The 12,723-nt window shown below is 40.4% G+C and overlaps 1 protein-coding gene across 1 annotated transcript in view; it reads right to left on the reverse strand.

Annotated features, from left to right (window-relative positions):
- Positions 1-12,723, reverse strand: part of LOC122655742 (uncharacterized protein sll0005) — a 95,239-nt gene that overhangs the window by 30,950 nt on the left and 51,566 nt on the right. The window contains exons 8-12 of the mRNA XM_043850049.1: positions 3,159-3,359; positions 2,720-2,826; positions 2,266-2,428; positions 1,975-2,040; positions 1,210-1,303 (exon numbers count right to left, since the gene is read on the reverse strand). Coding sequence (XP_043705984.1) covers positions 1,210-1,303; positions 1,975-2,040; positions 2,266-2,428; positions 2,720-2,826; positions 3,159-3,359 — 631 coding nt within the window. The remainder of the gene's footprint in view (positions 1-1,209; positions 1,304-1,974; positions 2,041-2,265; positions 2,429-2,719; positions 2,827-3,158; positions 3,360-12,723) is intronic.

Raw genomic sequence — 12,723 nt, forward strand, 5'->3', positions numbered from 1 at the left:
CTCATCTTCCAACTGCCAGAAGCAAGCTAATTTTGGTCTCCTCTCATTGTGTTGATTCCCCAGTGAACATGCATATTGTTTGTGTCGTGGTGTCTTCCCCTCTCCCTTCTGCAGCCTTCTTTCTCCTCTCCTTGAGAGTTGGGTTTTGCTTTGTCTTAGGTATTGGTTTTCTTGCTGCTATATGAAAGGGATTCGTAGACTCCAGTTTTTTATTTCTTATTAGAATGTAATTAGGTGTTGGAGACTTCATAGGAAATATTTCAGCACATCCTCTCCCATTGGTCTCTCTCTCTTCTCTTCATAGATTCTGGTTTGCTTTCTCTTTGACTTTGTCACAAACTCTTAACGATTCAATAATATTACGATTAATCTAAAGACTAGATCTGCATATTTAGGTTGGAAATATATAAAACCTATACCTTAACATATTATATTACATTAATTTAATCTCCTCATGTTCTGCTGTTTCTTATGTAAATATGAATATATATATATATCTCAAAAGATAAGAAGGGATAGCCATGTATATTTGATATTATCGAAGCTGATAATGGCAAATGATCCACCACCTCATCAAATTCTATTCGGGTAGGTAGAGAAGCAGGGGTTGGTTTCACCGCCTCCTACTCATCATTAGTATTGACAGATTTAGTATATATCATTTTAATAGATCCTCTTGATTGGATGGATTCCCTTTATTCGATTCCATCCATTTAATTGGATTCCATTATTCCAGTATTGGAATCTGTCCCCTATTCCATTTATTCTATTCTATCGTATTCCCTGTTCTATAAATAAATAGATGCTATATCCTATTCCCTTGTATCCCATCATTTATTCAATACAATGGAATTGGGTATGAGTATGTGTATCATTGTATCCCATCTCATTCATTGGATCCAATTCCTTTATCTCCGGTGGCTTTCAATCTTTTCTATATATATATATATATTAAGGGGTAGGGAGTGGGAATTCACAGTTATGAGGTCTTGCCACTCCATATGACATACCTATCCACTTAAAGGAAAGAAGTTTTGCCCCACATGCCCTCTCCCGGTCTGCCCATGATTACAGTTGTTAGGAATACCTCATCAGATCATTATCATTTGACAATTCATGGGTGCATGAGAGTCTTAATTGAAAAGAAAGAGAAAACACTCCAAATAGGACAGATGAGGAGACAAATATTGCATCCATCCAACATCTTACCTTCAAAGGATGCCAGAGAACGTAAGAGCAGCACGTAGTATGGTGGCATGCGGAAATGGTATTTGAGTGCTACAGACCAGATTTTCGAGAGAACCTTCCACAAAAAGGGGCGAGGGAAGAAAAAGACATATCAGTTAGCCACTTCAAGGAAGCAAGACATAATACACGTACAAGAACATTGGAGCAGGAAAATGAACAAAGCAGGACCAATAAATTACAATACTTAGACATTAAAAAATGAACGAAACTGAAGAATGTATTCCAGATTGTTTAGTGCAACTAATAATAGTTTTCTCAGTGACATCTCAACTAGGATGGTAGTAGATTATCAACTTAGAGTGTTCTAAAAAATATAAATTTTCGGTCATCTGCCATATATGGGGATAGGAAGTCAACATAAAACAGGATCCGAAATAAATATCCCAGGTTAAAAATCACTGAAGATTAAACAACACCTATACTAATTTATATAACATTCGACAGTTTCTCCCACCACCACAACAAATGTAATACATCTTGTCAGCTGCTTTTGGCCCTATGAGGATCTCCTTGATCCATCCTCAGTCTCCTGTATATGCCACATTAAAAATATATAGAGGACAGAAAGAACCATATCAAATCCCTAGACCTTTTCCATTTCCTTCTGGGAAGAAGAAATTCCTCAAAGTTCTTAAATTGGATCTTGCATCTAATAAAGCATATTCAGGACCATCAAATAATAAAAAATGGGGGGTCACTAGCATGAGATCAAGATATGATACTTACCCTACTGAACTTGATATCAGGAATTCCATCTCGAAGTTCTACCTCTCCTAATGAATCTTCCAAATCCTGAGTGCATTATTTCAATGTGATTGTCAGTTACCACTAAGAACTTCACAGAAAGAAAGTTTCACACGCACCACTTGAGAAGACGAAACATGCTTGGTTATAGACTACCATGAGAATAGATGGACAAGTACTGTAAAGAATTAAAGATCATAGCTTCATCTTATTAAAATAGAAATATGACCCATATATTTGTAAAAAGAAAGGTTAAGATTGTAGTGATGATACCATGGTTACATGCCGTACATTAGTCCCTGGTTTTACAATATCCATGTCAGTCAGAGCATGGACAAGGGCAGCCCAGTCCCCATTTACTATATGAACTATGGATGCGAGCATGGCATACTGATGCTTTTTTTCCATCCGACAAAGCAAACCAAAATCCAAAAACCTATAACAGAAAATAGAATGAAGTCAACCCTAGATAATAAATACAACTCTGGTGCTTTAGCTAAATGAACTCTCGAGAAATGGTAATAATTCTCAGCAGCCCCCCCCCCCTCCGATGCAAATTCCTGTGTTCAACTCATGCAAGCCACTCCCCTCTCCTAAAAATTGAGTAGAAAAGTAGAGCAATGAAAAAGGACACTTCTAAAAGAGGAGGGGCTGAAGTGAAGGGAGGCCCAGAGGCAAAACCAGCCTATTATCATCATATGGAGAAAATGAGAGGCGAAAGACATACCCAATTTGTCCCCCGCTCATGTAACGCAAGTTACCAGGATGTGGATCAGCATGCAATAACCCTGTTTCAAGGAGCTGAATAAGTGTTGCTTCCACTCCTTTTTCAACCTTGAATATAAAAAACATAAGACAATTTATTAGTTAAAACCATCTTTATGAAGGTATTACTGGTACAGAAACGCACAAAAAATAGATATATACACAATATTTATGAGGTTGATTTCGCCATTCCACTTAAGTTAATTCTAACAATTAAAACAAAATCACATTCATGCAACCATTATTGAATAATCAGAGAACTTTAAAAGGAAAAGTGAAGTTCAAATGTTCTGCAGTGTCAACCTTTTATCAACCAGAATATAAGGACTTTCTTGCCACCATATACACTTCATACTGACACCAAAGAAAGTGGGAACATGCAACCAGTAGTAATTACATACCAGATCAAGAAGATGTTTTTTAGCCTCAAGCTGCTGCCTCTCTGAATACCAGGATCCATGATCCCTTGAGTTTCCAGTAGATGCAAAAACCAAATCATTTGGGTTTTCACCAACCACCCACTCCATGGTCAAAACTCTCTTTTGTGTTAAATGTCTAAACACTTTTGGAACAAAAATACATGGGAAGGAGGAATGCGCTTCCTGTAGATGACAAAAATTAATAAAGCACAAGTGTCGAAGAGATATAATCCTAGAAGTGGATAAGAATATACACTCATCTTTCAAAAAGCATCATCATACAAGCCATAAATAATTGACCTTCAAGACTAGTTAAAAAGATAACATCAAGGAGATAAAATACCCATTATCTGCACAGTGTAGGTAGGATAATGCATAATTTCAAAACAGGAAAAGGTAGATTTAATTTATATTATGACATGTCAGACATTGGGTCGGTCCATGTTATGAAGGACCCCCACTCATCTCGTGTCAAATTTCAATACAAATTGAGAAAGTTATATGAGTTAAATCTTAAAAGTATTTCCACAGTTATGCAAAATTACAAAGACACCACTAACCTCCATTTATACATATGGGAGCGGGATATTGGCATTGCCCTCACCAAGAAGTAAAATAGCACGCCCTTCAATAATTGCCATGTGGCAGTTAGAGTGGGCTGAAATTGTGTATTGGTGGAACCCAAGCTCCTCTTCTCATCTGTCAAATTTCAGTCCAATCTGAGTTTGCCAAGTGGCAGAACAAGGTATTGAAAAAATCAGGGACTAGTGGACTACCAAGGGATTACAGTGTCTTGCATGGACATACATGGGAGGGTATGCCTACATATCAGAGGATACATTGAATCTCGATCTGAAATTTGACATTTGGACAATACCCATCATTCCTAAACATCCAACATTCAGAATTTCTAGGTTACCCCTCCACGTGATAAAAAAAAAAAAAAAAAAAAGCAGGGTGTGCTGCTATACTTCAGGGTGAGGGCATACTGGAATCTTTTCCCCTTTTACCTATTCCTGAAGTTGTGGGGATATTTAGTAGTGTGATGATGTTTTAATGTTAAATGGTGACATTCATAATTTATGTTAGCGTTAGGCTTATGTTTATGAGACATGGTGTTGTTTAGAACGTGTGGTGGTGTTTAAGTGATAGAGTAAGTATTTGTGTCATTGTAATAGATTAGGGTTACTATTAATACATACTACTACTCACAATTGGACAATTAAGCCAAACCGTAAGCCACTTTTCTCTGTAGTCGATCTCTCTCTGCGTTGTTTTCTTCTTCCCAAAGTTCAAGAACTCAGTTTTGGTACTGTTTCGCCCAGCCAAAAAACTGAGTTGGACCGAGATTTCAGCGAATTGGTGCATTTTTTGTTTATTGAACTCGGTTGATGGTTTCGGTGGGTTTTTGACCTAGTTTGGTCATGAAAGTTGGTATACAGCCTACTTTGGGATGTTTAAACACAATGGCACTATCAGATTTTGATAAATCAGAGTTCAAATAGGAGTTTGACTTCGTGGGAAACTAGGACATGCACTTATTTATGCATAATATCGTTTAAGTAATTATTCATAAATAAGCAAATACCCCCTATTTGAATCCAATAAAAATAATGGAAAAATCAAATTCCAAAAGGATAAAAAGTCACCCCCCAGGTCAAGAACAAAAACTAGATTTTCGGCAGTAGGTGCAATTTTCAACTTTTAAATGCTGGGGTATTTCTCAAATCTATAAATTCCATAAATCTTCATATGGTAAAACGTTGCAATAAACCAAAAGTGAGGTAAAATATTCATTTGTTTTGATGTCTAAAAAAATATTTTCATTCAAAGCGATTCGCACACACCAAATTAGGTTTGACCGAAACATAACTCCTTCAATTTAAAATAGATTTATGCAATCTTGGATTTATTGGAAACAACACTTCAATCATTTTGATTTGTTAGAAAGCATTGCAAAGGGCATGATCGTCTTTGCTTTAGTACTGCACAAAGCTTTCTCCTTGTCAAGAGGCATCACTTCGCCCGATTCACCAAGGAATATTTTGGTTTCTTTTGGTAGATCACTTACTACTAGGTTCGATCGGATGTCAACCTGTGGAGGCACCTTTTGTTACTAAGCTTTCAAATAAATTCAAGATTGCTTAAATCTGTTTTATATTAAATGAGTTATGTTTCGATCCAACCTAATTTGGTGTGCGCGAATGCTGTCAAAATCGCTTTGAATGAAAATATTTTTTTAGACATCAAATCAAATGAATATTTTACCGCACTTTTGGTTTATAGTAATGTTTTACCATATTAAGATTTATGGAATTTATAGATTTAAGAAAAACCCCAACATTTAAAAGTTGAAAATTGCACCTACCGCCGAAAATCCAGTTTTTTTCTTGACCTGGGGGGTTGACTTTTTATCCTTTTGGAATTTATTTTTTGACAATTTTTATTAGACTCAAATAGGGGGTATTTGCTTATTTATGAAAAATATGTTAAGTAAATGAAATAACAAATAACAACATTTACTTAAATGACATTAAGCACAAATAAGTGCATGTCCTAGTTTCTAGCATAAGTAGGTGTCTGTCCAGCTTTCTGGCCTCAGTAAGTGTCTGTTACCAAGTTTGCATAAATAAGTGGTATGAATACCAAGATTTCCCACCGAGATGACCAAGCCACCGAGATCTCGCATAGATCTCAAGATCTCGGCCAAGACACTTTATTTCTCCATTTCGCCTTCAATCTCGTCTTGGTTTAAAAAAAAATGAGATATTACCAAGATCTTGGCGAGTTCTTGAACTATGCTTCTTCCTTCTTCTCTTCTCCTCTTCCTCTTTCTTTTTCCTTATCTTCTTCTTCATAGATTCTGGTTAGTAATATCTGATTTTGTCACATGGTATCAGAGCTAAGAAGAAGAATAAGAAGAGGAAAACACACACACACACATATGTATATATACCATAATCTAGGGGATCTCATATAAGATCACAAATTGAATATTCAGATCTCGAGGATCCAGACTATTATTGAATTTTCGGAATTTAATAACAGACTCTTTAAGAGGTGTTGGAAGAAAGTCCTGGTCCTACCGCCCAAATATAGAACCAATATTTGAACCAATTTGGCAACTCCTTTAAGGTGTCTTGGAGGCAAAATTGAAAAAACCAACTATGAGTTTCATTAGTGTTCTGATGTAAGAACACTTGATCCCAAGCTTTGATATAATCCTAATAGGTATATGATCGGACTTTTAGTTCTCTCGCATCAGAAAATCGTCTGGGGGCTACTGGATTAAGACCCCAATCTCTATAAGAGATTATGTCAAGAACTTTCAGCTTAGAAAAGCTCTCACCGTATTGAATGAGTCATGGAATGTGATGAATATTTGCAATGCTAGAATCTATAAGAATTCGTTCATAATAATCACGAATTTTATCTCCATGACTAGAATGTATATGGTCTTGTAGATATATTGCTGCCATTTCATGGGAGTTTTGTGGAGGTGAATATAGTCTATTGGAAGAACTAGGAGAGAAGAGGTTTCTAGAAATATGTGTGTGTGTGTGTGTGTATATCTGTGTTGTAAAATGGGGTACAAGGGTATTTATGTCATTCTTATGTCATAGGGGTATTTATGTCCTGTACTCATATTCTGGAATGTTCTCCTCCTTATTATAAATAAAGCTGGCATGTGTCCCATTAGACACAAGTCATTCCATTATTTCAACATGGCATCATAGCGGGTTAATCAAAAAATCTAATCTTGGTCCATCTCTCTCTTCTCTTTCTCGTTTTTTAGCCCCTCCACCAAAACAGAGAAACCTCTCTCTCCTCTTCTCTCGGTTTTGCATCTCCACCACCATCACCCTTCTCCATTGCTCTTGGTGGGCTCCTTCTAATCCACCGAGGGCCTTTTTTCTCTCCTTGTTATGCCTCTCATGATATAAATCACTCAAAGGGAATTTTCCCATGTTTTGAGAGGTCTGCGTTTTTTCCACAGGTCTTTTCCTGTGCTTTTTTCGATCTACAAGGCCAACTTTGTATGACGATTTTTCAGGGCCAATCCCCGCTTGTTTGTTGGTGATTCACAGGGCTAGTCCCTGTTTCATGTTGCTCCAACCTCAACATTGTTCGATTTTCAGGTTTTCCCTGATATCGTTTTTTCCATGGCTACCCTGACATCGATTTTTGCTGGTCCTTCATCTGATATTTTTTTCTTCATTCGTATCAGTGTTTCTGGAGCTGATTATTGGGGGCAGTATTTTCAAGGCCATTCCCACGTTATTGGTGTTTCTTGCTTGATCAACCATGCCAGACTCAGATGTTACTACTGGTGAATCTCATGGTGGAAGTGGTAATTCTACTCATAATTTTTCTGCTTTTCCACCATGTGCCGTCAAGCTTGATGGTACTAATTATCTGATATGGTCACGATCTTGCCTCCTGTCCATCAAATCCTGAGGTTATTATGGCTATCTTTTTTTTTGGGTGAATAAAAATTTCATTACCAAAAGAGAGGAGAAAGAATAATACAAAGGGCCCCAAAGGGGGAAACCAACCAGCCTAAACAGAAGCCGGAGGAACCAAGGAAACATTAGAGAGACCCCAGGAATGAACAATGGTCCTATTCCTCGGGGTGTCAATACAAGAAGAGGGGGGGATAGAAGATAACTTTGCTTTAATTTCAAAGGAAATGGAATCCCAAATCTTCTGGAAAGGCCGAGAGTTGGAAGTCCATTTTCTCAAATTGCGCTCCATCCAAATATGATTGAGAGTAGCACAGAACGCCAGCTTCCCAACCAAGTCACAAGCAGAGGAGCCCGCAAAAGTCATATCAATCCAAATCCATTCTCTAGAGAAGGGAAGGATACTTCTACGAGAAGGCCAGCATTTGAGGAGAACACCCTTCCAAATGGCAGCAGCAGTAGGGCACTCAAAGAAAAGGTGGTTCAAGTCTTCATCATTGTTCCAGCAGAGGCAGCAAGCACGAGAGACTAAGATCTGGCGGCTGCGAAGAAAGGCTTGAGTGGGGAGGCAGTTGTTGAAAACTCTCCAGGCTGTGAAGCAGTACCTAGGAATGTGATGTTTGAACCAAAGGATCCTACGCCAAGGAACCAAAGGGCCTTTCAGACGAACAAAACTCCAAGCAGCCTTGGAAGAGAAGGAGCAAGAGTTGTTCGAAGACCAAGTAACACAGTCGCCTCTTGAAGCAGCACTTCTAGAGACAGAGTGGAGCTCATTCCAGATAGCAATGAGGGAAGGGCCAGCTGGGGGGGGGGGGAGCCCAACCATTGTGACCAAGAATGTCAGCAACCAAAGAAAGCCTATGTAAGCCGGAGGAGTATATGGTTCTAGGGGTAATCTGGTGCAGAAGAATTTCCCTAGGATGCCAGTTGTCAAGCCATAGGTAAGTAGATCGACCATCGCTAATGTTGGAGTGAATGACTTGAAGGACCAAGGGACGGCTGGCAAGAATCTTCCTCCAGGCCCAGGAGGCATCAGATAAAGAGGAGGCAGTCCAAATGGAGTCATGGCGGAGAAGACCCGAATAAATCCAATCCACCCAAATGCTCTTTTTTTTCAAGGCAATCTTCCAGAGAAGCTTGATGATACCGGCTGAGTTACTGGTACTATAGGTCTGCCCCTTACTGGGCCTACAGAGATTGAAAAATGGGAGTGTGAAAATTCCTTGGTTATGGCATTCCTTACTCATTCTATGCAGCCCTCCATCTCTCGATGCTATCTTCTTCTTGATTCCGCTGCAAAAATATGGAAGGCTGCCCAGGATACTTATTCCCAGGTGGGGAATGATGCACAAGTCTTTGAACTCCGTAAAAAAATTCACTAGCTACAGCAAAAGGAAATGTCTCTTTCTCAGTATTATAATGAGCTCTGCTCTCTATGGCAGGAGCTTGATTTTTATGAGTTTAATCCGACTACTATTGCGGATGTTACCAAGTTTAAGAAGCGGGAAGATAAGATCCGTGTCTATGATTTCCTTGCTGGGCTGAATGTCGAGTATGATCAGCTTCGGGCACAAGTGTTGAGCCCTGACCCGTTCCCTACCTTGGAACAATCATATGCCCTGAGATTCAGCTTGAGAATCGACGTCGTACTTCTATGCTGCCCCACACCTGTTCCGGCACCTCCTGAGTGATCTGCTCTTGTATCCAGCTCGCAGCCCTGTAATGATGCTTCTCGGGCTAGCAGCTCCTCTACCAAAGCACTTGTGAAGTGCGATTACTGTGGTAAGGAGCGTCACACCAAGGATTATTGTTGGAAGCTACATGGTCGTCCGGATGATGTTCTCGGCTCTTTTGGACGTGGTCGTGGCCGGGGCCGTGGTAACTCCAATCTGGCTCCTTCTAGCCAGGCCTACCATACAGAGGTCTCTGACACCACCTCTACTGGCGCTGCCCTATCTTCAGATGAGCTCATAGCCTTCAGACGTCTTCTTTCTAAAATGGACCAGCCCCATTCATCTGCACCAGCATCTGCCTCGTCTACTTCTGCCATTGCCGAGCCTCTTCCTAGTAATTCAAGTATTCTGTTTTGTGGTCTTAGTACATCTGTCCAATCCTCCCCATGGATCATCGACTCTGGGTCTTCAGATCACATGACAAGTTCCTCTGATTTTTTTTCTTCTCAGTATTCCCCTTGCTCTGGTAAAGGTAGGGTTCGATTAGCTAATGGCACTTATTCCTCTATATCTGGTATTGGTTATGTTTCTTGTTCTCCAAATTTATCCCTTTCATCTGTGTTGCATGTTCCCTCTTTTCCTAATAATCTGTTGTCTATAACTAGTCTTACTTCCACTTTGAACTGCAAAGTCACTTTTTTTCCCTCCCATTGTGTTTTCAAGATCTGGTAACAGGGGCAACAATTGGTATTGGTAGAATGCATCATGGTCTGTACCTGCTTGATGTTGAGTCGTCATCAGTCTCTGGTCAGGCCCTTCAGACTTCCTCTCCATCTCCACCGGCTTCTGAACTTATTCGTTGGCATCGCAGATTGGGACACCCTCCCTTGGGCACCCTAGCTAGGCTTTTTCCTTCTTTTAAGCATTGTAATGAATTGTTTTGCGAGGCATGTGTTTTAGCCAAGCAAACCCGAACTACTTATTCTGTTTCAGATAATAAAAGTTTAGTTCCCTTTTCATTAATTCATTCTGATATTTGGGGCCCATCTCGGCTTGTCTCTATTAATGGGTACCGCTGGTTTATTACTTTTATTGTTGTTGTTCTCGCACTACCTGGGTTTATTTGATGTGTACCAAGGGAGAGGCCTTCTCTTGTTTCCAACACTTTTACCAAATGGTTCAGACTCAATTTGGAGCCACCATTAAAGTTCTTCGAAGTGACAATGGTCGGGAATACTTTGACACTTCCTTTCAAGTCTACCTTTCTTCTCATGGGATCCTTCACCAGACTAGTTGTGTCGCACTCCAGCTTAGAATGGTGTGGCCGAATGGAAAAAACGAGATTAATTGGAGGTAGCTCGGTCTTTACTTTTCCAGATGAATGACCCTAAACATTTTTGGAGTGATGTTGTTGTCACCGCAGCCTTCTTAATCAACCGCATGCCCTCTCGTGTCCTTAGCTTCCGCTGCCCCTTGGATCTGCTACAGGGTTCTGCGGCTTTTTCAGTCTCTTCAAAAATTTTTGGGTGTGTTAGCTATGCTCGAGACCACCATCCCCATGGGAAACTTGATCCTCGTAGCCTTCAGTGTATTTTCTTGGGCTACTCTGGCACACAGAAGGGTTACCGGTGTTATCATCCTCCCACTCAGCGTTGGTTTGTTACTTTGGATGTCCTCTTTCATGAGACTACGCCGTACTATATGGTGCCTCATCTTCAGAGGGAGCTTATATCTACTATTGAAGATGGGCAACCCCTCATGTCTGGCATCTCTACTGTTCCAGCCAAGCTTCCTGTGCAGAGGGAGATTCTTTCCAGTTCAGTTCGGCCTAGACCACAGTTACGTGTCTACACTCGTAAAGGGCAGGATCAGACCACGGGTGTTACATCTTCAACTCTACCAAACCAATCGCCACCTCTGGAACCTGATCCGGCTGTCTTAGATCCTAGTAATTCTCTTCCCTCTTCTGACAATGATCCTTCTCTTGACTTACCTATTGCCTTTCGAAAAGGCACTAGGTCTTGTACCTTGCATTCCATTGCTAAGACTGTCTCATATGACTCCGTTTCCCTTTCCTTTTATAGTTTTGTGTCTTCTCTGTTTTCTGTATCTATTCCTCAGAACTGGCAAGAAGTTATTGCTCATTCACAGTGGCAGGCAGCCATGGTAGAAGAGATGCAGGCTCTAAAGAAAAATGACACATGGGAGCTGGTTCATCTTCCCCCACAGAAGAAGATAGTTGGATGCAAATGGGTCTTTGCAGTCAAGCAAAGGGCTGATGGTATAGTAGACCGATATAAAGCCAGACTTGTAGCAAAGGGCTTTACTTAGACATATGGGATCAATTATCAGGAGACTTTTGCTCCAGTATCCAAGATGAACACTATTCCTGTTATCTTGCCCTATGCTGCTAACTTGGGCAAGGATCTTCAACAGTTGGATGTTAAGAACGCCTTTCTCAATGGTGAGTTAGAGGAAGAAGTGTATATGGATATTCCACCTGGTTTCTCAAGCTCTCAAACTCAAGGAAAAGTGTGCAGATTGAAGCGTGCACTGTATGAGCTGAAGCAATCACCCCGTGCTTGGTTTAGGAGATTTCATCAAGCTATGATTGCAACAGGATATTCTCAGAGCAATGCTGACCATACACTGTTTATCAAAAAATTAGGTGGAAAGATCGTTGTTTTGATAGTATATGTGGATGATATAGTAGTTACTGGTGACGACATTGGTGAGATTTCCAGGCTCAAGAGCTTCTTGGGCGAGGAATTTGAATTCAAGGATCTTGGCCAACTGTGCTACTTTCTCGGAATTGAAGTTGCAAGGTCCTCTAGTGGTATTTCCTTGTCTCAAAGGAAGTATGTGCTTGATCTCCTCTCTGAGACAGGTATCTTGGGCTGTAAGCCAGCTGATTCTCCCATTGAAGTTAATTCCCATTTGGTAAGCAAGGAAGGTGATCACGTGGACAAAGGCCGATATCAGCGATTAGTCGTACGTTTGATTTATCTCTCTCATACCCGTCCTGACATTGCCTATGCAATTAGCTTGTTTAGCCAGTACATGCATGACCCATACTCTTCTCACATGGATGTTGTGCTGCGCATTCTCCGTTACTTGAAATCTGCCCCAGGCCGTGGCATTCTCTTTGCTCCTCATGATCATCTTCACATTGAGGCTTATACAGACGCGGAATTGGGTAGGATCACCCGATGACCATAGGTCTACTTCTGGTTATGGCACCTTTGCTGGTGGTAACCTTGTCACCTGGCGGAGCAAGAAGCAATCGGTGGTTGCAAGGTCTAGTGCTGAAGCAGAATTCAGGGCAATGGCCCACGGTGTTTGTGAGCTTCTTTGGCTTCAGCGTCTCCTTACTGATTTGGCTGTAACTGTCAGTCTTCCTATGCGGCTTCG

This window comes from Telopea speciosissima, chromosome 3 (assembly GCF_018873765.1).
Source record: "Telopea speciosissima isolate NSW1024214 ecotype Mountain lineage chromosome 3, Tspe_v1, whole genome shotgun sequence".
Taxonomy (NCBI): domain Eukaryota; kingdom Viridiplantae; phylum Streptophyta; class Magnoliopsida; order Proteales; family Proteaceae; genus Telopea; species Telopea speciosissima.